At 39.4% G+C, this 25556-nt stretch overlaps 1 protein-coding gene across 15 annotated transcripts in view; it reads right to left on the bottom strand.

Annotated features, from left to right (window-relative positions):
- The window catches only part of vps13c (vacuolar protein sorting 13 homolog C), a 112745-nt gene that overhangs the window by 44474 nt on the left and 42715 nt on the right, over positions 1–25556 (bottom strand). For 8 of the 15 annotated variants that reach the window (XM_061736650.1, XM_061736686.1, XM_061736704.1 and 5 more), the window contains 21 exons: positions 24180–24324; positions 23367–23475; positions 23180–23295; positions 22280–22436; positions 22114–22193; positions 21231–21290; positions 20474–20627; positions 19855–19974; positions 19669–19772; positions 18170–18337; positions 17703–18007; positions 15904–16051; positions 15741–15761; positions 13832–13970; positions 11996–12114; positions 11744–11913; positions 9718–9977; positions 8155–8381; positions 6635–6727; positions 6326–6559; positions 1087–1218 (listed from right to left, as the gene is read on the bottom strand). In XM_061736650.1, coding sequence (XP_061592634.1) covers positions 1087–1218; positions 6326–6559; positions 6635–6727; positions 8155–8381; positions 9718–9977; positions 11744–11913; positions 11996–12114; positions 13832–13970; positions 15741–15761; positions 15904–16051; positions 17703–18007; positions 18170–18337; positions 19669–19772; positions 19855–19974; positions 20474–20627; positions 21231–21290; positions 22114–22193; positions 22280–22436; positions 23180–23295; positions 23367–23475; positions 24180–24324 — 3061 coding nt within the window. The remainder of the gene's footprint in view (positions 1–1086; positions 1219–6325; positions 6560–6634; positions 6728–8154; positions 8382–9717; positions 9978–11743; positions 11914–11995; positions 12115–13831; positions 13971–15740; positions 15762–15903; positions 16052–17702; positions 18008–18169; positions 18338–19668; positions 19773–19854; positions 19975–20473; positions 20628–21230; positions 21291–22113; positions 22194–22279; positions 22437–23179; positions 23296–23366; positions 23476–24179; positions 24325–25556) is intronic. The other 7 variants (XM_061736668.1, XM_061736695.1, XM_061736749.1 and 4 more) reach the window with 2 other exon arrangements.

Genomic DNA, 25556 nt, shown 5'->3' with positions numbered 1-25556 from the left:
ACACACGGCTAAAGTCAACACCAGGGTCAGAAACTCACAGTTCCTCTAGGATCCAGGTCAGGATTAACACGGCTCTGATCCTGATCCTGAATCTGATCCTGGTGTTGATTGTGACTGACTTGGATAATTGATTCAGATCAGAATCAGACTCAGAATAGCAACAGCAAAGAATAATTCATTAGCGGGACGTATACAGGGATATTTTTTGAAAGAGAGGGAGGAACAACTTCAGGGGTCAGAATAATTTTAAAGTTCTCAACAGAAACACTGAAGAGCTTCTGCATGTCGACCTGCGGAGTGGAACTGTGGAGCAGCCTGAACATGGAGCTAAAACAAAGTCAAAACATATCACCATTTAAAATAAGATACAAAGAAACATTCTATTCAAAATACAGATGTGAATAAACATGTAGATATGTATATTTATTAATATATGTAGATAATAGATGTATATAGGTATGTTATATGCAGGTATTTATATGGATATATTGAGTTGTATTATAGGTACAGTATTTGTGTATTGATTTATAGTTATATGTCGATATATAGATTTATAGTAATGTTTATGTATATAATTGGGGGTAAATATATGAACCAGTATATATAGCATATCTACTCTTATATAGTTATTCAAGTATATTGTTATACCATTGCTGTCTATTGTTCTGTATTATATTGTAGTATTATAGTAAAGTAATGATAATGTAATACTATACATTATAATTACTTCTATTAGTACATATAGTAGCATAACTTAATGCTGGGTGTTTGTTTTGTTTTATTTTGTTTGATTTCTTTGATTTTGACTATATTTATATATACATATAATTGAGTATTATATCACTGTATTGAACAGTTATTAAAGTAGGTATGTGTGTTTTATAAGTAAGCTTATTGAAACTCGTCTTGTTATATGTAAGAATGTATGAAAGATTCAGGGGTAGGACTGGATTTGTATTCTGTTTTTTTGACTTTTTTGTCCTCTTTTTTAACATGCATGTTCGAAATAAAATCTTCAAATAAAAAAAAAACCATCAGAATCCTGATCGTGATGTGTGCAGGTTCCGGTCCAGGACCAGCACTCACCTCCAGCGTCATGTCGGCCTTCAGGTGCAGCAGGGAGGACCAGTTCTGGGCCAGGCCGTTGAGAGAGGACTCGGCCAGCAGCAGAGGGACCGTACGGTGACCCAGACCAGACTCCAGGGTCACCTGGATCACCTGGGGGGCAACAGCAGGTTATGAAGGTCCAGCTGCACGGGGCCCAGCATTCAGTGTGTTTACATGGGGAGTTTCATTCCTCTTTAATTCAGAATTACAATTAAATCTGATTTAAAATGAGTAAAAATTACTATGTAAACACCTAATTCCAAATAAAAATGGCCATTCCGAATTAAACTTAATTCTGAAATAAGTGGCTGGTTTATTCTGATTTTAAATCCGAATAGAATAATTCTGCGATCATGTGTACACTCATTCTGCCTTAAATTAATTCCGGTCTTTCTTTCTGCTCGTTCCCTCGCCCGTCTGTCTCCATGACGCTTATATTCCACACTGGGCTGGTTTTCCAAACAAAGGCTGCGTCCGAAATTCCATACTTCCACCCTTATGAGTATGCAAAATGAGTATGCAAGATTTTTTAGTGCGTCTGAAACATTAGTACGTACAATACGTCAATAGTATGTACTATCCATACTCATACCTGATAAATGTATTAGTGTGGATTGATGGACACTAGCTGAGCAGAAACTTCCCACAATGCAATGCAGCGGCGTTTGGTTGCTAAGGGATACGTATATGTCATAAGTATAATATTAAGTTTAATAATATTATTAAATAATATTAATATTATAATATTCGTATATAATATTATATAATGTCATCTTGTTTGGGTCAGGATAAATGGGAAAGAGCGGAGCTCCTTTAACCCTCCGGGACACCTAGGCGCATTTTACGCGCTTTTCACTTTTCATTTTTGGATAATTTTGGCTGAGTTCATCCATATGGCATGAATTTTGGTGAGATTGTGTATTTTTATATGATCTTTATATTTCCAGCTCAGTTCCTACAGTAAGTCTAAAATACACTCTGTAAAATACAATTGTTACACTCTGACCCCTTAGCGCAAAAAACGCGCCATTGAAACCCATTCAAACTTCAATTTTTGATCTCGCTTCCATTAAAGCATAATAAATGCATTTTATTATATCTAGGTGTCAATCTGGTCTTTTGCCTTGGAATTGATCATATTTACTACTCTGAACCAGATTACCTCATTTTTACCATATTTGGCATATGGAGAAAAAACATGCTATTTCCACTGGATGGCACCGTCACAATTCACCCCTCCCCCTCCCTTAATGTGTGTGTGTGTGTGTGTATGTGTGCATGTACAGTTAGTATATGGGTGTGTGTGTGTGTGTGTGTGTGTTTGTGTGTGTGTGTGTGTTTGTGTGTGTGTGGTGTGTGTGTGTGTGTGTGACCTTATGACATTATGAGCAAAGGCTTTCAAGTGCCACTGTTTTCATTCATTCACATCGTTTTTGTGCAGAAGTTTAAAGCCCCTCTAAGATTATTTTGTATAAATGCATACCACACACACCTACACAAGAGGTCCATAAACACAAATAAATCCAAACATAGGGCATTTTGAATCACATGAAAGGTGCAGCCATAGAGAGAATCATGCTTTTTGTTGAGTCGTTTACACAGCTGCGACTGCAGCCAAAGTTTATAAAAATGCAACCTGTGGAACTAGTCATTTCTTATTTGGCAAGATGGAGAGAGCCTATTGAGTGCACAACGCTTTGGACATAGCGATGGCGTCTGATTCTGATCGTGGGCAATAGGAATCTGACACAGAGAACACAGATACTACAGACGAGGAACCGGTGTCTGAATCGTCTTCTGAGAGCTTTGATGTGTCCTCTGACAGTGAGGAAGATGAGACTTCCAGAAGTGGGGAAATTCAGTGGCAGTGAAATTTGCTTTCATCCTTTGGACCACCGTGGATCCGTCATGGAAACGGGGAAAAAGTTAGCGGAGGAGGCTGTTCATTGAGGAGCTGGGGAAGACTCTTGTAGCTCCACAAATGACAAGGAGACGCCACCTCCCCGCACACCAGCTGCTGCGGCCTTGGTGTTGGTGCTGAACTCAAAGGAGACTCAGGTCCAAGCTCAAGTGCAAGCCCATCCCCAGACACCACCCAGAGGAGGAGGCAGTGTGTTTTGAGCACCAGCAACAAACTCCTACGTGTACTCCACCTGCAGAAACTGCGACAGTCCCATCTGCAAGGAGCACTACCAAATTGTTTGCAGCTCCTGCCTCACCTGAACTGACTCACACACACACTCTCACACACACACACACGCACGCACGCACGCACGCACGCACGCACGCACGCACGCACGCACGCACGCACGCACACGCGCACACACGCACGCACACACACACGCACACGCACACACGCACACACACACACAGTCTCTTTCTCTCTGTCACAATTTTGTTGCTGTTATTGAATGTTATTGAATGTTATTTAGTCAGTTTTGATGTTCCTGGCTCACTGTTCCTGGTTCATTGTTCATTGTTTCACTTCTGGGTAAAAAAGTATGTGTTATAGCTACCTTTTGAAATGCATAAAAAATAATAATGCATGAAGATCAATGTTGCTGCTCTGTGTTCCCTGTGTTGTTCATCTAAAAACATGGCATCATGACAAAAACCTGGCATTTAAAGGGTTAAATCTTTAAAAAATCATGAATATTTGATATCAATACTTAGGTCAGATATTGGTGAAACAAATTAGCTCAATAAAAGTGGAATATAATATTAATGTATAATATGTTTTATAGCTACCTTATGAAAAGCGCGTTTTTTGCGCTAAGGGGTCAAAGTGTGAGTATTTGACACTGCACAAAAAATAATAATGCATGAAAATCAATGTTGCTACTCATCATTGACATATCCCAGGCTGTAATAACCCAAAACAAAAAAATCTACTTTGCATGTAGTATATTGAAAATAATTCAATTTTTCTGTTTTTTTCATCTAAAAACATGGTGGCATCGTGACAAAAACCTGGCATTTAAAGGGTTAAATCTTTAAAAAATCATGAATATTTGATATCAATACCTAGGTCAGATATTGGTGAAAGAAATTAGCTCAATCAAAGTGGAATATAATATTAATGTATAATATGTTTTATAGCTACCTTATGAAAAGCGCGTTTTCTGCGCAAAGGGGTCAGAGTGTAACTATTTGACACTGCACAAAAAATAATAATGCATGAAAATCAATGTTGCTACTCATCATTGACATATCCCAGGCTGTAATAACCCAAAACAAAAAAATCTACTTTGCATGTAGTATATTGAAAATAATTCAATTTTTCTGTTTTTTTCATCTAAAAACATAGTGGCATCGTGACAAAAACCTGGCATTTAAAGGGTTAAATCTTTAAAAAATCATGAATATTTGATATCAATACTTAGGTCAGATATTGGTGAAAGAAATTAGCTCAATTAAAGTAGAATATAATATTAATGTATAATATGTTTTATAGCTACCTTATGAAAAGCGCGTTTTCTGCGCGAAGGGGTCAGAGTGTAACTATTTGACACTGCACAAAAAATAATAATGCATGAAAATCAATGTTGCTACTCATCATTGACATATCCCAGGCTGTAATAACCCAAAACAAAAAAATCTACTTTGCATGTAGTATATTGAAAATAATTCAATTTTTCTGTTTTTTTCATCTAAAAACATGGTGGCATCGTGACAAAAACCTGGCATTTAAAGGGTTAAATCTTTAAAAAATCATGAATATTTGATATCAATACTTAGGTCAGATATTGGTGAAAGAAATTAGCTCAATTAAAGTAGAATATAATATTAATGTATAATATGTTTTATAGCTACCTTATGAAAAGCGCGTTTTCTGCGCGAAGGGGTCAGAGTGTAACTATTTGACACTGCACAAAAAATAATAATGCATGAAAATCAATGTTGCTACTCATCATTGACATATCCCAGGCTGTAATAACCCAAAACAAAAAAATCTACTTTGCATGTAGTATATTGAAAATAATTCAATTTTTCTGTTTTTTTCATCTAAAAACATGGTGGCATCGTGACAAAAACCTGGCATTTAAAGGGTTAAATCTTTAAAAAATCATGAATATTTGATATCAATACTTAGGTCAGATATTGGTGAAAGAAATTAGCTCAATCAAAGTGGAATATAATATTAATGTATAATATGTTTTATAGCTACCTTATGAAAAGCGCGTTTTCTGCGCGAAGGGGTCAGAGTGTAACTATTTGACACTGCACAAAAAATAATAATGCATGAAAATCAATGTTGCTACTCATCATTGACATATCCCAGGCTGTAATAACCCAAAACAAAAAAATCTACTTTGCATGTAGTATATTGAAAATAATTCAATTTTTCTGTTTTTTTCATCTAAAAACATGGTGGCATCGTGACAAAAACCTGGCATTTAAAGGGTTAAATCTTTAAAATATCATTAATATTTGATATCAACACTTAGGTCAGATATTGGTGAAAGAAATTAGCTCAATTAAAGTGGAATATAATATTAATGTATAATATGTTTTATAGCTACCTTATGAAAAGCGCGTTTTCTGCGCGAAGGGGTCAGAGTGTAACAATTATTAAAGGTGTCCCGGAGGGTTAAAGCAGATGGTAACAGCAGCAGTAGCCGCTGTTACCATGGTAACAGCGGCTACTGCTGCTGTGACACGTCACTTCCTCCCAACGGCAGGAAGTGACGTGTGCGCTCTTAATAGTACGTCCGAATTAATGCACACTACTGATATTTACTCAAACGTGTGCTGCATTTAAGTATACTTTTTAGTATATACTGTTTAGTATGGCATTTCAGATGCACGAAAGTTTCAAGATGCAGCACGCAGTAAACGCTGGTCAAGAGCAGAGACCATTTATTTAATAAATAGCTTGAAGGACCTGGAAATAATTAAAAGAACAGATGGCAGGAAACATCAAAATTGTGAGCTTTTCAAAGTTATAGCCGCTAAGCAGCTAAGTTAGTTTTTCTTCCGGTAGTTTAACTTCCGGTCCCCCCCCTATCCAATCAGAACCTTCCCAACCCCCAGACCTGGAGAGGAATTGGAGAAAGACGATCAGACGTGTTTTCCATGTAAACCTCAATTCAGAATTACTATTTTTAAGTAAACTCGAAGGAAACTAGTTTAATTCGGAATTATTTAGATGGGAATAATTCATTCTGAATTAAAAACCATCATGTAGCCGTGGCCATTGTGAAGTCTTGTGCGGTACCTTGATGTCGGCGGTGAAGCTCTCTCCCTCCCGACAGCCGTCCCTCTCCCTGAAGCTCTCGGTCATCTCCGTGGCCTGGTCCACCCCCAGGAACCAGAAGTTACACCTGTAGATGTCCATGGTGGACCACAGGTCGCTGACGTCCAGCTGGGACTCCGGGCTCTGCGGGTCCCGGGGCTTGGTGGTCATGGCGGCCGTGATGGTGGTGAGCGTGTTGATGATGACGGGGGAGATCTGCAGGAGGAACACCAGTCTCAGTTCCCTTCAGTCCCCCCCCAGGACACCTGACGGAACCACAGCTCCACTAACCTTCACGATGATCTCCTCCACCGTCACACAGCCCTTCAGCGGCTGGTTGGGCTGGCTCTGGGTTTCCATGGCGACCGAGCAGGGTCTCAGCACCTGTGGGAGGGGCAGAATCAGAGCTGGGTAGAGTAGCAGAAAAATGTACTCAAGTAAAAGTACTGTTACTTCAGAATAATATGACTCAAGTACCGTATTGGCCCGAATATAAGACGGTGTTTTTTGCATTGAAATAAGACTGAAAAAGTGGGCGTCGTCTTACATTCGGGGTCTAGACGTTATACTCATTCACAACGCTAGATGGCGCCAGATATCTTTAAAGCGAATGCTGAACTTAACTTCCCAGGGCAAAGCAAACCCCTGTCACGAAGAAGAAAAATAAAAATAGCAGTAGCATGAAGAAAAAAAAAAACAGTAGCATGAAGAATAAAAATAAAAATAGCAGTAGCATGAAGAAGAAAAATAAAAAATAGCGGTAAGAAAGAAAAGACAAGGAAATAATAGAAGAGATAACAGAAAATGGTGAAACGTAGCGACAATCTGGAGAAAAATGGGTTGAAGAAGTTATGATGCAAACTTCAAGATCATGATTTGAATGAGGCAAAATAACATGCTTTTTCTCTCAAATATATTGTTATAATCATTTGTTTCAGATGTACTGTAATTATTTTCTGTATAAAAATTTAATTTGGTGTTAAAAAAGTATTTTTTCAAATTTGAGTCTTGAAAAAGAGGGGGTCGTCTTACAATCAGGGTCGTCTTATATTCGGGTCAATACGGGTAGAAGTAAAAAGTAGTCATCCAAATAATTACTTGAGTAGAAGTAAAAAAAGTACTTGTGTAGGTGAAAAAACTACTCAAGTACTGAGTAATTGTTGAGTAACATCTGATTTATTTTTTTAACACAACCATTCAAACAGACAAAAGTACAAAATAATCATCTTCAGGCAAATTAAATCAATAAAATAATAAAATTAATTAAAATTAATAAAAAGAACCAATAACCAAGAAGCCAGTCGGGGACCACTGCTTTTGGGGATGTTTGTTTTACTTTGCACCTTGCTTTTAAATAAGAATATGGGCCTATATAGGCTATTTATTTGCATCAGTGCATATTTTTATTTGCATCTTTTACTATAAAAAAAACAAAACAAAAAACAGAAAACTTAACAATAGGAAGCCAAGAGGGCTTATAATATTACAAAGTTCACTCTCCTTCATTTGACATAATTTGGATGGGTAAATTATTCCCAAAAATGAATGGTAAATGGAAAATAAATTGAGTCTAAAGAATAAATATATAATTTTTAAATTATTATTGTTTTCCATTTACAATTTCACGGACCACCTGCAATACCGCCACAGACCACCAGAGGGCCGCGGACCACCGGTTGACAATCCCTGGTTTAGATCACACAATCAAAAACTTCACAGCAGCTTCTCCAACCTCCTACTTCTGCTCCAGTTGCTGAATTGTAGTGGAAAAGAAACTTGGCGAGCCAACTAGGTGCTGGTGGTGTGGTTACCGTGGTGACGGCTTGGTCCTGCTGTGTCCGGATGAAGGGGCAGGCCAGCACCTTCAGCTCTCGGAGGTTGGCTCTCATGTTCTGGGTGCCGTCGTCCTCCGTCCGGAGACTGAAGTCGCACTGGAAGGAGGTGACCAGCGCCGGGGCGTCGGCCTTCATCAGGCTGGCCACGAACACCACCTCCGGGTCCACGATCACAGCCCGCAGCTGCGTCCTGCTCTCCGACGCTGCAGGGACCACACAGAACACACACACGGGTTCGGACCCCGGTTCAGGTAACAGGACAGGGATGCAGATCCTGATCACCCAGCTCAGGGGTCGGCAACTCAAAATGTTGAAAGAGCCATATTGGACCAAAAACAAATATGTCTGGAGCCGCAAAAAATGAAAAGTCTTGTATCAGCCTTAGAATGAAGGCAAATGGCGAAAGGTCGAAAAAAAAGTCGAAGTGTTGAGAAAAAAGTCGAAATGTCGAGAAAAAAGTCAAAATGTTGAGAAAAAAAGTTTAAATGTGGAGGAAAAAGTCAAAATTTCGAGAAAAAAGTCGAAATGTTGAGAAAAAGTCGAAATGTTGAGAAAAAAGTCGAAATGTCGAGAAAAAAGTCAAAATTTCGAGAAAAAGTTGAAATGTTGAGAAAAAAGTCGAAATGTCGAGAAAAAAGTCAAAATGTTGCGAAAAAAGTTTAAATGTGGAGGAAAAAGTCAAAATTTCGAGAAAAAAGTCGAAATGTCGAGAAAAAGTCGAAATGTTGAGAAAAAAGTCAAAATTTCGAGAAAAAGTTGAAATGTTGAGAAAAAAGTCGAAATGTCGAGAAAAAAGTCAAAATTTCGAGAAAAAAGTCAAAATGTCGAGAAAAAAGCTGATATGTAGAGAAAAAAGTCGAAATGTTGAGATTAATGTTAAAGTACAATTTCGAGAAAAAAGTCGAAATGTCGAGATTAAAAAGGAAAGGAAAAAGGAAGAAAAAAAGAGAAAAAAAGGGGAAAAAAAGAAAAAAAAAAGGTGGAAAAAAGAAGAAAAAAAGAAGAAAAAAAGAAAAAAAAGAAAAAAAAAGAAGAAAAAAATTGTCAAATATTTTTGAAAAAGCTCCAGGAGCCACTAGGGCGGCGCTAAAGAGCCGCAGGTTGCCAACCCCTGGTCTAACCCGTTATCTAGCGCTGGATGAGCAGCAACTCTCAGTTGGAGAAGACGAAGGATTTCTCTTCTCAACGCACTCGAGCCGCGGTATGATGTTTCATTGATATGTTATATGTTTGATATTTTTTCAAATGTGAAGACAGTGCCAGTGTGGAACCTTTATTTACACAGAAAGATTATTTTTTGTTTAAAATAGTTATTCTACTCGTTTTATTTATTTTTATTGTATTTATCTGTTGCAAATAAAACCTGTCTTCCAATTCGTTGCATTTTTAGCCTAGTTATTTTTATCGGTACTCGGTATCGGCAAGTACACAAATTAAAATACTCGTACTCGGTGTGAAAAAAATGGTAACGGAGCATCCCTAGTTTTGGAGCTCCAGGTTTAACTCAGAGATTAAAACCAGTGGAGTTCCAGGTCTCACCGGTTCTGGCAGCAGGTCTGGGCTCTGCCGTCTGTCTCAGCGGCAGTCTGTCCGTCGTGGCGGCGGTCGTGCCGGCAGTCGTGGCAGCGGCCGAGCTCTGCAGAGCTTGGAGGAAGAAATCTGCAACAGCCATCAGAAACTCCACGCTGGCACACAGGTATAGCTTCTGCAGGACGGCCACCACCTCTCTCTCAGCGCCCTGGCGGTACGTCACGTCGATCATGTTCTCTGAGCTGTCCTCTTCCTTCCTCCTGACCATCCTGCAGAACAGAGGACAAGACCAGAACCGGAGTGAGCAGAAGAACCGGGTGCAGCTCCAGGCCTGGAGGAGACGCCCACATCTGCAAAAACTCTACATCTTAACAAGGATATTTGTCTTATTTCTAGTTAAAATGTCTCATTTTTAGTCAGAAAATCTCATTACACTTAAAACAAGAGTCATTACCAGAAAAATAACTTGTTATCTGACAATTTTCACCTGTTTCAAGTAAATTTTCACTTGAAATAAGTAGGAAAATCTGCCAATGGAACAAAATTAATCTTCTCATTACAAGCAAAAAAATCTTGTTCCACTGGCAGATCTTTCTACTTATTTCAAGTGAAAATCTACTTGAAAAAGGTGAAAATTGTTGTTTTTTTCCAGTGATGAATCTTATTTTAAGTGTAATGAGATTTTCTTTACTAAAATGAGACATTTTAACTAGAAATAACACAAATATTCTTGTTAAGATTTAGAGTTTTTGCAGTGATCCATTTTACTTATCCTGTGAAGGACAGAGTCATATTGATAAGTTCAGAAAAGTGTTTTTTATTGTTGTGTTTTGATGTATTTGATGTAAGCCCAGTGGATATTTAAAGCTTACAGAAGGCTGCATTTAACTGCTGCTATGTCATTCCTGCAGTATTTCTGCAGCTGTTTTGGTCACTGCTATTATTTGTAATATATTCTATTATTTGTAATCTGCACAAATTATCTGTCCCCATATGATAAAATGCACCATCCCCCCTGATTCTTTTTTACAACTCGAGTACCAGATACTGGTAGTAACGAGTTACATTTACTCCGTTACATTTACTTGAGTAAGTTTTGGGAAATTTTGTACTTTTAGGAGTAGTTTTGAATCACTATACTTTTTACTTTTACTTGAGTAGATTTGTTATCCACGTACGCGTTAATCTCATGACATCACTGGGTGATTCTTTGGGAAAAATGTTTGTTTTTGCATGTTTTGTCACATTTACACAGACTCAAACACACACAGAGTTTCTATGAGTTCATGTTTGTTCTAGTTCTGCCTGGTTAAAAAAGAAAAGTACAAAGGCTGGAAATTTTGTGCTTAATTTATTTTTGTATTCTGTTATTATTTCATTTATTTTATTATTTATTAAAGTACTTGAATTTACTTTAAGATTATTTTAATTTAAGCTATTTTTTATTAATTTTAATTAATTTTATTGATTTAATTTGCCTGAAGATGATTATTTTGTACTTTTGTCTGTTTGAATGGTTGTGTTAAAAAAAATAAATCAGACGTTACTCAACAGTTACTCAGTACTTGAGTAGTTTTTTCACCAAGTACTTTTTTACTTTTACTCAAGTAATTATTTGAATGACTACTTTACTTCTACTTGAGAGTCATATTATTCTGAAGTAACAGTACTTTTACTTGAGTACAATTTTTGGCTACTCTACCCAGCTATGTCGAGTACTGACAACCCTGGCAGTGAGACAGCAGGTGTGTGTCTGGTGTGTGTCTGGTGTGTGTTTGGTGTGTGTTTGGCGTGTGTTTGGTGTGTGTGTGGTGTGTGTCTGGTGTGTGTTTGGCGTGTGTTTGGCGTGTGTTTGGTGTGTGTCTGGTGTGTGTTTGGTGTGTGTCTGGTGTGTGTTTGGTGTGTGTCTGGTGTGTGTTTGGCGTGTGTTTGGCGTGTGTTTGGTGTGTGTCTGGTGTGTGTTTGGTGTGTGTCTGGTGTGTGTTTGGTGTGTGTCTGGTGTGTGTTTGGCGTGTGTTTGGCGTGTGTCTGGTACCGGGAGGTGGCCCGGTCCATGCCGGCCCTCAGGTCGTCCAGCGTGCAGTCGGTCAGCACCGTGTTGACCTCCATGCTGCCGTTGCTCAGCAGCTTCCCCGACGTCTTCAGCAGGTGCAGGGCGAACTCCCCCAGCCTCAGGTTCTGCTGGTGCCGGAGGTCTGACGACTGCTGGGGACAGGGAGAACCGTCACACCGCTGGACCAGAACCAGAACCAGCTGTACCCCACCTGGACTAAAGCTGCTGTCTGACCTGTTTGGGTTCGTGGTACAGAACCAGACCCAGAGACTCGATGTTGAAGGTGAACCTGAGGGTCTCCAGAGGTTCATCCTCCTCCTCCTCCCTGCTCTCTGCTGGCCTCTCCGTCTCACCTGCACAGGTACACCACAGATAAGCACCATTTTAGCACCATTGTCATATATTTTTTCTTTGAATCAAAAAAGAATACGACTATCTGGGTTTGACGACAGCACTGCAAAAACTCAAAATCTTAACAAGAATATTTGTCTTATTTCTAGTTAAAATGTCTCATTTTAGTAAAAAAATTTCATTACACTTAAAACAAGACTCATCACTGGAAAAAACAACAATTTTCACCTGTTTCAAGTAGATTTTCACTTAAAATAAGTAGAAAAATCTGCCAGTGGAACAAGATTTTTTTGCTTGTAATGAGAAGATAAATCTTGTCCCACTGGCAGATTTTTCTACTTATTTTAAGTGAAAATTTATTTGAAACAGGTGAAATTGTCAAATAAGTAATTTTTCTGGTAATTATTCTTGTTTTAAGTGTAATGAGATTTTTTGACAAAAAATAAGACAAAAATGTGTTATTTTGTGTTATTTTTTAACTTGTTGTAATTTTGGATTTGTTTTTTTGTTTGTTTGTAGTTTTTTTTCAATTACATTTATTGGAAAGTTTAAATTGCGTAATTTGTATTTTTTTTTTATTATTACATTAATTGAAATTTGATTTCTTAGGAAAAAGGGACAGATAAAATAAGCTTAGTCTTCTTTCTGTTCCCTTTCATTTGATTTTGATTTGAAGATTTTATTTCGAACATGCATGATAAAAAAAAAAAACAGAATACAAATGTATATATATATATATATATATATATATATATATATATATATATATACATATATACATACACACATGTACAGCACTTCATATAATAATAGTTCAAGGATCCACCAACATGCTCGAAACGCAGTAGGATTGAAGTAACGACTTATTGAGTCCTACCCCTGAATCTTACATACATTCTTACATATAACAAGAGTTTCAATAAGCTTATTTATAAAACACCCATACCTACTTTAATAACTGTTTAATACAGTGATATAATACTCAATTATATGTAGATATAAATATAGTCAAAAACAAACAAATCAAGGCAAACAAAAGAAAAGAAAACAAATGCCCATCATTTAGTTGCTACTATATATGTATGTAATAATAGAAGTAATTATAATATATAGTATTACTATATCATTACTTTACTATAATACTATAATATAATAGAGAACAATAGACAGCAATGGTATAACAATATACTTTAATAACTATATAAGAGTAGATATGCTGTATATACTGGTTCTTATATTTACCTCCAATTATATACATAACAATTACTATAAATCTATATATCGACGTATCTACATATAACTATAAATCAATATATATATTAATAGATATATAGATACACAAATACTGTACGTATAATAAAACTCATTATATCTATATACATACCTAAAAATAACATATCTATATCCATAATATACGTCTATATATCTACATATATTAATAAATGTACATATCTACATGTTTATTTGCATCTGTATTTTGAATAAAATGTTTCTTTGTATCTTTTTTTAAATAGTGATATGTTTTGACTTTGTTTTAGCTCCATGTTCAGGCTGTTCCACAGTTTCTTTTCCTTTCATTCAAGGAAACAGATTTGGTGTGATTATATTGAACTGTTTTGTTTTTCTTTGAATGAATGAAATAAAGAATAATATATAAAGCGGGCTGAGAGCATCTCTGGACTGACGTGAGAGCGTCCAGAAGCGTCAGCCCCGTCCCACCTGTGAGTGGAGCTGTGGCCTGGACCTGCAGCCCGGCCTCCTGCCTGCTGGTACCAGGGCCGCGGCTGCCCCCGGCGTCCCCCAGGTTCTCCGTCAGGATCCGGAGCAGCACCGTCAGATCCTCCTGGCTGAGTTCCAGCTGTGCAGAAACAGCACTTAGCACCACCAGAACCACACTCTGACCATATTACCCTCCTATCCCACCGGCCCAGAACGGCCCGGCAGGATTCTACACACCGCATTGGCCCCAATATAAGACAGTGTTTTTTTCATTGAAATAAGACTGAAAAAGTGGGGGTCGTCTTCCATTCGGGGTCTAGACATTATACCCATTCAATTCAATTTTATTTCTATAGCGTCTAATACAGGGGTCGGCAACCCGCGGCTCTAGAGCTGCATGCGGCTCTTTATAGCTGCCCTAATGGCTCCTGGAGCTTTTTAAAAAATGTTTTAAAAAATAAAGTATAAAAAAAAAAAAAAAATGTTTTACCTTTTTTTCCCTTTTTTTCTTCTTTTCCTTTTTTCCTCTTATTTTTTTTCCTTTTTTCTTCTTTTTTTCCTTTTTTTCTCTTCTTCTTCCTTTTTGCTTTCCTTTTTAATCTCGACATTTTGACTTTTTTCTCAAAATTTTGACTTTTTTCACGAAATTCTGACTTTTTTCTCGACATTTCGACTTTTTTCTCAAGATTGTACTTCAACATTAATCTCGACATTTCGACTTTTTTCTTGAAGTTTTGACTTTTTTCTCGACATTTCGACTTTTTTCTAAAAGTGCATAATGAAAAAAAAAAATCTTCCCCCAGTTATAACTAATATAGATACATGCAGCATGTGTTGCCTTTATTCTAAGGCTTATACATACAAGACTTTTCATTTTTTGCGGCTCCAGGCATATTTGTTTTTTGTGTTTTTGGTCCAATATTATATGGCTCTTTCAATATTTTGGGTTGCCGACCCCTGGTCTAATACAACAAAACGGGGGGCCGCAGGCCAGCACTCAGCTCCTGAAGCTCCGGCCTGCAAACATGCACAAAAGAGAAAAAAGGGGGCCAGCACAAGAAACTACAGGAACGATGGACAAAAATGATAGCTATGAGATACTTATAATAAATAAAAATGGAAAAGGAGAAGAGAGGAAGGGAAGAGGAGAAGAGAAGAAGGGTGAGAGGCACCGCCCAGTGGATCATGTCGGTGCCCCCCTGCAGCATAAGCCTATAGCAGCATATCTACCACGAGGCTATGTTTGAGACTAACTATTATAGTCTTGTTCTATAGCTGCAACTATGACTACTGACTCTAACACACTAGAGTTTACACTACCTAGAGATTTACCAACACCAGCTAGAGGTTTACTAAACACTAACTATAGGCTTTACTAAACAGAAAGGTTTTAAGTTTGGTTTTAAAGGTGGAGGTGGTGTCAGCCCCCTTAACCCAGATTGGAAGTTGGTTCCATAGTAGTGGTGCCTGATAGCAGAAGACCTGCATCCAAATCTACATTTGGATACTCTAGGAACTACGAGTAAACCTGCACCATTCACAACGCTAGATGGCGCTATATCTTTAAAGCGAATGCACTGATTTAAGGTTCTGCATTAAACCAACGCAGAACCTACGCCATTGCCGTGACGCCGTCGTGAACCTTTCGGACTTCTCCGTCACTCCATTTTGCCGCGGAGCAATACCCCCCCAGAGCGCTAGGGGGTTGTGTTCTTTTCCGGAGAAAAGTAAAGGCGATTCATGCCTGAAAACCCTCCAATGTGGCAATGTTGGTGTTCAAAAAGTCTTTTTTCAAACTTTAAAACTTGAAAAAGAGGGGGTTGTCTTATAATCAGAGTGGTCTTATATTCGGGCCAATACGGTAGTCTACAGACTAACTGAAGCACAGACTCTCTACAGGACACGGTACCTTTGGTGGGTTACATGTGGACTGGTTGTAGGAAGAAGAGCAGAGTGTCAGAGTTTCAGACAGGAAGTGAAATGATCTGAAGGAGATCTAACCCGTACACCTCAGAAGGACCACCAGATCTAAGAGCTCCAGTCACGTGACCCGCTCCGACTCTGCGTCCTACCTTCATGGGCTTCAGGTCTCCGATGACCTCCACCGCCGCCATCTTCTGGTACCAGGACGCTGACAGGTTCCTCCGGACGTTCAGGTGCAGATTCACCGGTTCCAGCAGCTCGGTGCTGGGCTGGCCCGAGTCCAGGTCCACACAGGTCCTGGGGGACAACACGGACAGGACAGATGTTCAGGTTCCTGTTCAAGTGTATGGAAGTAGATTTGTGTCTTAATTATTCAATCAAAAAAAAGATTGCTTCAATCAAAAAAGATTGCTTCAATTAAAAAAATGTTCACTTCAATCAAAAAAATGATTTTAATCAAAGAAAAAAGTGTTTGAATGCAAAAAAATATTTGAGCCTCAAAAAATTTGAACACTGTTTTTCTTTGATTGGAAATGTTTTCTTTGATAGAAGTGAAGTTTTTTGTTTGAAGCAACTTTTTTGATTGAAGTAGTGTTTTTTTGTGTTTGGGCCATGTTATGGGTAGGACATTTGTGTCTTTATCATTTAATCAAAAAAGAAGTTGCTTCAAAAAGAAAGAAATATTTTCAATGAAAAAAAAGCACTTCAATAAAATAAACTTTTTCAATCAAAGAAAAAAAGTGTTTGAATGCAAAAAAAAAAATTGCATTTGAACACTGTTTTTTCGATTGAAAATATTTTTTTTAATTTTAAGTGTTTTTTTTTTTTGATTGAATCATTTTGACAGAATTGACCCATTGGTCATGGGTAGGACAAAGAAAACATTTCCAATCAAAGAAAAACTGTCTTTAAATGCATTTTTTTGAGTTTCAAATATTTTTTTGCATTCAAACACTTTTTTTCTTTGATCGAAATTTTTTTTTTAATGAAGTGAATTTATTTTTCATAGAAAATATAATCTTTGATTGAAGCAATCTTTGTTTTGATTGAATAACTAAGACACAAATCTACCTCCATACAAGTGCTTTACCGGATCAAATAAACCATCAAAATTATAACTTTGTTGTAGTTTCTTTTTATTTTTCTTCTTCTTTTTTAATAAATTACGTTTATAGGAAGGTGTTTTTTTTTTGTTTTTTTTAATTGCGGTATTTGTAATTTTTTTTTATTATTACATTAATTGAATTTTGATTTCTTAGGAAAAAGGGACAGATAAGCTTAGTCTTCTTTCTGCCCCCTTTCATTCAAGGAAAGAGATTTGTTATAATTATATTGAGCTGTTTGGTTTTTCTTTTAATGAATGAAATAAAGACATTATTATTATTATTATGATTTTTTTAAATCATCAATAAATGGAGGCTAATATATCAGACCAAAAATGAACTGCATCATGCTCAAGCAGGAACCAAATGAAAAGTTCTCTGCTGGTTCCGGTGTTCTGCCAATTTCTGCTGCTTTGCCAAAAAATGCTCCCTAATGGTTTTCCACCTTTGCAGAGCTGCAATTTTACTGTGTTTTACTCCCTAAACCACTTTCTTTCCCCCCAAGTGGTCCTTGTCTCTTGCCAGGCCGTTATTGTAAATAAGAATGTTCTTAATGACCTGCCTGGTTAAATAAAGGCCAATGACTGAATGAATATCAAATAAAGCCATAGAATTGTTGTTTTTTTCTCTTTATCGTATAATTTTCACAAAGTGTAATGCAATTCATGTCATGGGTGAGTGTATTTTGAAGGATTAAATACTCAACATCCCATATTATCAATTTTACATTGTGCAAGAAATGATGCAAACTTTGAAAATCGACTGTGCGCATGCGCAGAACCACAAAGTAGGATTTCTCGGCAGGGAGTGAGGATTGACAGAACACCGGGTCAGATGTTACTGACCTGGACAGCTTGAGCTCCGTCAGCTGAACGTCCATGTTGTCGATGACGGCCGGCAGCGGACATCCTTCAACAGGCAGCAGAGCAAAGCTGTTCTCCACCGTGATCAGACCCAGGTCCATCACCAGAGCGTTGTGGGAGGACGAGGACTGGGGGATGATGATGAGGGGGGCCTTCAGCCGGACGTCCATGGACAGACGGAAACTCCTCTGGGCCAAGTCCCGGACGCTGGAGGCCGCCCTCTCCGCCGCCTGAGCCGTGGCGGCGCTCACAGCTGCTTTAGCCGTCTGGAAGTTGTTGGTGAAGGTCTGCGGGAGCCAAATGAAAGATACACAACCATCATTTACAACCTCAAATGCAACCTCTGCTTGGGTAAGTATTCAGATATTGGCCTTCTGGTGGTAGCAATATCAGATAGTAAAATCAGATTGTACCAATCAGCGTTTCCCAGGCTGCACCATGTGACTCACCAGCAGAGACAGGATGAACTTGTGCAGGTAAACCACCCGGATGCAGCCTACGTTCAGCTTGACCCGCCCGTCGGTCTTGGAGGTGTCGGCGTACCCGGCACCCTCAGTGGCGTTGGGAGTCAGACTCATGGAGAAGCTGAACACTTCGTCTCCAACGATGGAAACGGCCTGGAAAACAGTTGAACGTCGGGTCACAAGAATATACAAGAAGAACGGAACGAGAGGACGCCTGACTGAAGGCCTGCGTCCTCTTAACTGGTTCTACATTCACATGTGATGACCCAACACTACTATCAGATACCAGCCCAACACTGACTGGCTCTATCGGGTATCGGATAACGCCGAAGATCCATAAGGTTGATCGATCCAATTGATTATCCGGGAACTATGTCAACGTATGAGTCAGGCGTGTATACAGTAGCATAAAAGCACACGTAAACTCCTAATGATTACCAGATTTTCTGCATTCATTTAAAATAACATCAATTTATTTCCCTTCAGAGATCAATAAAATATCTTTGAACTGTATTGAACTTGTTTCGACAACAGATAAGCACGTACACAAGGCAAGTTTATTTGTACAGCACAATTCAACACAAGGTAATTCAAAGTGCTTTACATCAACATTAAAAGCAGCAAGACATAATTAAAACATAAATAACAAATAAAATGAAATAAAATGGTAAGAAAAGAGGTAAAATAATAGAATGCACAAATCTTTAAAAAGACCAAACCATTCAAAAGTTATGGCAGAAAGTAGGAACTATCAGATATCGACCAATCAGATGAAGGGGCGGAGCTAATTTGCACCAATTATGGTCAAGGACTCAAAACCGAGTCCGATGACACCACCCACGAGTCTTTACGTCAAACCATTCAGAAGTTATAGCAGAAAGTAGGAACTATCAAATATGGACCAATCAGATGAAGGGGGTGCGCGCTTTCCGGCGTCTATTGTCGCCACGGTAGCGCTTTTGACTGAGAAAAGGTCATGCGCATCGTCGATGTAGACGCGCATTTTGATGTATAACACACCTGGGTGCACGTTACGGTTCGGGCCGTATTAACTGCCGAAGAAATGGCATAAATTGCGCCAAAATTACACGATTAATTCAAAATGTCCGACTTCCTGTTCGGTTTCGGCCATGGTGCCAAGAGACTTTTCTTTAAGTTGCGACATGATACAGGTGTGTAGCGATTTTCGTGCATGTACGTCAAACCGTATTGTGGGGCTTGAGGCACAAAGTTTTCTAGGGGGCGCTGTTGAGCCATTAGGCCACGCCCATTAATGCAAACCATTAAATATCACATTTTTTGCCAGACCTGGCTTGCGTGCAAAATTTGGTGACTTTCGGGGCACGTTTAGGGGGAAAAAAAGGTCCTCCTTTCATCGGATGAAACACGAGAAAAAAAAAAAAGAATTCCTACAGATACAATAGCACTGTAAGTGCTCGGGCCCTAATCAGTTGTCCTTGATACGAGTCCTGAACATGACTGACCTTCTTGTGGATGGTGTTGGGATCCACGTCCAGGACGATGACGTCTCGGAGGCGGGCGGAGATGCGGGTCTGAGGTCCTTGCACCAGCAGAGAGCCGTTTATACCTGAGGAAACGTCAGACCGGTCGGAGCAGGTCGGATAGCAGGCGGGTCACCAGAGGAACATCTCTCTGTTCAAAGTTCCTACCTTGGATCTTGATGTCAGCCATGTTGCAGCTCTGGTCACACACCAGGACGTTGAAGGCTCCCAGCATCATCATCACCTTCAGGTCTATGACCTCACACTCCGCAGGGGAAACCAGGGGAGCTGCCAGGAAACAACACGTTATTACTCCAGTTATAACCCGGATCTAAGCTCTGCTCTGGGCTGGTTCAGGTCCAATTGTTTCTTGGCGTTCAGTTTGTTCATTTAAATCAGGGGTCGGCAACCCAAAATGTTGAAAGAGCCATATTGGACCAAAAACACAAAAAACAAATATGTCTGGAGCCGCAAAAAATTAAAAGTCTTGTTTCAGCCTTAGAATGAATCTATATTAGTTATAACTGGGGGAAGATTTTTTTTTTCATTATGCAAGAAAAAAGTCGAAATTTCGAGAAAAAACTTGAAATGTCGAGACAAAAGTCGAAATGTCGAGAAAAAAGTCAAAATTTCGAGAAAAAAGTCGAAATGACGAGAAAAAAGTCGAAATGTCGAAATTAATGTTGAAGTACAATCTCGAGAAAAAAGTCGAAATGTTGAGAAAAAAGTCGAAATGTCGAGAATATCAGGCTGAGGTTTGAGATGCGGGTGGGTGTGTGGTACTGACTGGACTTGGCCGACTCGGCCTTGTCTTCCGTCTTCCGTGGAGCGTCTCTCTCCAGAGCCGACACGCTGCTGGAGGCCAGCGCTCCGGACAGGAAGTTGATGGCCGACAGAAGAGCCTGGGTGTGCAGCATGACGTCCAGGGAGGTGAAGGTGACCTGCACACACACAAACACTGATCAGAGGGGCGGACGGTGGCCCGGCGCTCCGCCACGCCTACCAGACTGCTCAGCTGGAGCTGCAGCATCTGACATCTGACTGCAAGGCTAGGCAAGTTTATTTGTAGAGCACAATTCAACACAAGGTAATTCAAAGTGCTTTACATCAACATTAAAAGCGGCAAGACACAATTAAACAGTAAATAACAAATAAAATGAAATAAAATGATAAGAAAAGAGGTAAAATAATAAAAAGCACCAGTTGTTAAAAGTAAGGGCAGTAGAGTACAGCAAGAATTATGTTTCTATACGGTCAAAACGTACAAAGAGCGGGTCAAATACAGTATTACAAAAGTAATCTGGGCTTATCCATAACTTTGCGCGGTTTTCAAAAATCATAAGTATTTAATTTAAGTACGTTTAAATAACAAATAAGATTAAATAAAATGATGAGAAAACAGATAACTGCACATCAGCAGCACTGGCCGTGCAGATGTCCCGTCTCTCCTTAGGATCTGAGAGACTGAGAGAGTAAATGAGCTGCTGAAGGTGCAGCCCCCCCGCCCAGCGCTGCTCTGGAGGTGAAGGTGGACACGGACTTACATTGATCGTCTGCTCCGTGTTCTTGTAGACGGTGGAGAAGTTGGGTCCGCAGCGGTCCGCCTGAGCAACACAGACGGGAGGTTCTGTTACTGTTCTGTTACTAACCCACCTACAAATTTGCTGGCCACCCCCCCGGCCACTTGCCTCAATAAAAAAAACAAACACTTTCTGATCACATAGATTCTATTGTCAGTTATGCGTTTCATCCCAAATCATTTGGGCAAAATGCATATCAGTAGGTGTTTCTTTAAGTATTTCTGAGCCTAATAATAATAATAAAAAATAAAAAATAAAATTAAAAAAAAAAAAAAAAAATATATATATATATATATATATATATATATATATATATATATATATATATATATATATATATATATATATATATATATATATATATGGAAGGGTATTAAGGCCAGACAGGAGAAAAATAAAAATAATTCATTATGCAAGTCGAGAAAAAAAGTCGAAATGTATTTCGACTTCAACTATTTCAACTATATATATATATATATATATATATATATATATATAAATAAAATAAATATATGATTTGTTAAAATATATATGATATATATTTATATATTAAAAATGCATATATATATATATATATATATATATATATATATATATATATATATATATTTCTTAGGTTTATTACTAACATGGTATTAATCATTAATATATATGCAGACAAGTTAGAAAGTAAAAAAAAAAAAAAGTATTTCTGAGCCTGTATACTATAACAGTATAATACAATCCTGTGATGACGGCTTTTAGTTTTGGTTCCACCCCAAGAATTTAAGTGGCCCCATCTGGCCCCACTAGTCAACAGTTTTGTAGGCGGCCCCGCCCACAGGTGACCTGACTGAGCTGTTCTCACCTTGCAGTACTGGACTTTGAGCAGTTCGGCTCCAGACTCAGCTGAAGAGTTGATGAGGCAAAGCGGCTCGCCGCTGGAGTCTGAAACGAGAGCAGGAAATGAGTGCAATCTTCAGAGAGACGGGTGCTGAAACCTCTCTGGAGGCAGAGCCAGGGAAAACACTGACCTTTGAACTCCAGGCTCTTCATGGAGACCTTGTTGACGTAGGTGGTGGCACACATGTCGTACTTCCTGAGCTTGGTGTTGATGCCCAGCTGAGACGCCTGGAACAGCAGGAAGGGCCACTCCCTCTCCTCTCTGGGCTTTTTCAGGGTCAGCAGCACCTTGAAGAGACGGAGATACCACGGAATTATTTAAAACATCTGTGAAACATAGCTATATCAATAGCTTAATAATATGATGTAAACTTCTGCTTCCTCACATTTGTCCTTTTTATACAGTATTGTAGTCTTTTCTTTCTTTTCTTTGTCTTTTCTATTCTTTGAGTATGTCCTTTTTTCTTTTATTTGTGTGTGCGTGCGAGTGTGCACACTGCAAAATTTCAAAATCTTAACAAGAATATTTGTCTTATTTCTAGTTAAAATGTCTCATTTTTAGTCAAATAAAATTTCATTACACTTAAAACAAGACTCATCACTGGAAAAAACAACAATTTTCACCTGTTTCAAGTAGATTTTCACTTGAAATAAGTAGAAAAATCTGCCAGTGGAACAATATTTTTTTGCTTGTCATGAGAAGATAAATCTTGTCCCACTGGCAGATTTTTCTACTTATTTCAAGTGAAAATTTACTTGAAACACGGGAAAACTGTCAAATAACAAGTTATTTTTCGGGTAATGAGTCTTGTTTTAGGTGTAATGAGATTTTTTGACTAAAAATGAGACATTTTAACTAGAAATAAGACAAATATTCCTGGTAAGATTTTGAGTTTTTGCAGAGTGAGACAGCAGAGGATGCCATGTTGGAGGCTAAACCTGAGTGATGCTTCTACCCCAGGTTTTAGGGACTCTCCCAGAGACTCAGGAGACCTCAGTGAGGTTTGCACCCCAGAGGAAGTCAGTCGTACCTCTTTGACCTCGAAGTCGAGCAGAAGGTTGACGGTGTTTTCGGTGGGTCCTCCGTTGGCGGTGACCGCCTGCTTGTCCGGTCCTGACTGGAAAGACCCAGACTGCTCCGCCCGCTCTGTGGAGGGAACCAGGTTCACTTCCTGGATACTCATCAAATTACCCAGCATTCCCTGAGAGCCAGCTCACCTCGGGCCACCTGCCGTTTGACGTCTATGTTGTATTCTCTACTCCCTTCCCCGATGTTCTCTACCAGAACCTTCATCAGCACACAGAGGTCTTCCTCACCCAGACTCATCTAGAAGAATAATCAGTAGAAAACCATATAGAGATTCAACAAATCCATTATTCCTCCAGTTACAATTGTTGAAATTTCATGAATTAGAAGATTATAGTATTCTGCAAATTATGTTTAAAGCTCATAAAAAAACTTTACCAATTAACGTTCAGAAAACTTTCGAAAAAAGAGAAAGCAAGTATAACTTGAAAGGAACAGAGATCTTTAAAAAACCAAGATTCAGGACTAAATTGATGGAACGTTGTGTTTCTGTGAAAGGAATCAGTTTATGGAACAATCTGAATAAACAAAACAAAGAATCCAAATCAAACATTACATTCAAAAGAACAATTAAAGCCAGTAGGTTAACGACATATAATGATAAATGTTAGTTAAGTTTGATTGACATACCCATAGCCGGCGGCTATTTGATTTTGTTTTTGGTATTTTTTTATTTACTTAGTTGTTGCTTTTTTAATTTTTTAAATTACGTTCTTTGTAATTTGACTTCTTGAAAAAAAGGGGCAGAGTAAATAAGATTCTTCTTCTTCCTGCCCCCTTTCATTCACAGGTTAGGAACGTTTGTGTTGAGTTGTTTGTTGTATTAATTTGAAGGAAATAAAGAATAAAAAATAAATAAAAATCTAGACACCAGAAAACCCAGGTGAGGGTCTCTGGTGGAGGATCAGAGTCTGGGGTTGAACTGCGACACACACGACACCTACGTTGAGGGACTGGAGCCCCCCCTGCACCCGGGCCCCGGGGATCCTGGGGAACCAGGACGCCGCCAGGTTCCTGGTGACCAGCAGCTCCAGGTTGATGGGCTGCAGGATCTCGATGTCAGGCTGACTGTTCTGGTTCAGAGTGGTTCTGAGGACACACACAGATATCTGGCTGAGGCCACGTTCACATGTAGCCGGGGATTTACAAAAACTGAAATTTCCCCCTCTATGTTTTGAAAAATACCATCATTTACATCAGATTGTTTTCAAAATCTCTTCATTTACAGGAACCCGGAATAAATATGCTGTTAAGGTGCTATGAGCAGCCAAACCTACAGGGGGCAGTGTAACGAGAAGCATAGAGTCATGCTAGCCAATCAGAATCCTGGAAAAAAACATCAACAAATGAGACGAGTAACTACAGCGGCCAAACAAATTATAAACACAGGTCGCACACATGACGCTGGTGACGGTTCTGTCGCATAATGTGACGTTCTGAAGCCTAAATGTCTGTTTCCCTCTGTTTACAAGCAAACGTGATGTCGGAGTTTTTGGAAATCTCCACTTTGGCCGGAGGTTACCGAAATTATCGTTTTTGGTGACTTTGAGCTCCATCCATCCCTCAATCTTCTATCGCTTATCCGTTCCCGGGTCGCAGGGGCAGCAGCCTCAGCAGGGATGCCCAGACTTCCTTCGGCCCAGACACTTCCTCCAGCTCTTCCAAGGGGAGTCCGAGGCGTTCCCAGGCCAGCCGAGAGACATAGTCTCTCCAGCGTGTCCTGGGTCTTCCCCGGGGTCTCCTCCCGGAGGGACATGCCTGGAACACCTCCCTAGGGAGGAGGGACATGCCTGGAACACCTCCCTAGGGAGGAGGGACATGCCTGGAACACCTCCCTAGGGAGGAGGGACATGCCTGGAACACCTCCCTAGAGAGGAGGGACATGCCTGGAACACCTCCCTAGGGAGGAGGGACATGCCTGGAACAGCTCCCTAGGGAGGTGTCCAGGAGGATCCGATACAGATGTCCAAGCCACCTCAGCTGACTCCTCTCAATGTGAAGGAGCAGCGGCTCGACTCCCAGCTCCTCCCGGGTGACCGAACTCCTCACCCTATTTCTAAGGGAGCGTCCAGCCACCCTGCGGAGGAAACTCATCTCGGCCGCTTGTATCCGTGATCTCGTCCTTTCGGTCACTACCCAAAGTTCATGACCATAGGTGAGGGTAGGTGTAGATTGACCGGTAAATTGAGAGCTTCGCCGTTTGACTCAGCTCCCTCTTCACCACGACGGTCCAGTACATCGACCGCATTACTGCGGACGCTGCACCGATCCGTCTGTCAATCTCCCGCTCCATCGTTCCCTCACTCGTGAACAAGACCCCG

Source organism: Cololabis saira, chromosome 2 (assembly GCF_033807715.1).
Source record: "Cololabis saira isolate AMF1-May2022 chromosome 2, fColSai1.1, whole genome shotgun sequence".
NCBI classification, from domain to species: Eukaryota; Metazoa; Chordata; class Actinopteri; order Beloniformes; family Belonidae; genus Cololabis; species Cololabis saira.
The sequence above is the reverse complement of the archived record's forward strand: the minus strand, read 5'-3'. Positions and strand labels throughout refer to the sequence as shown.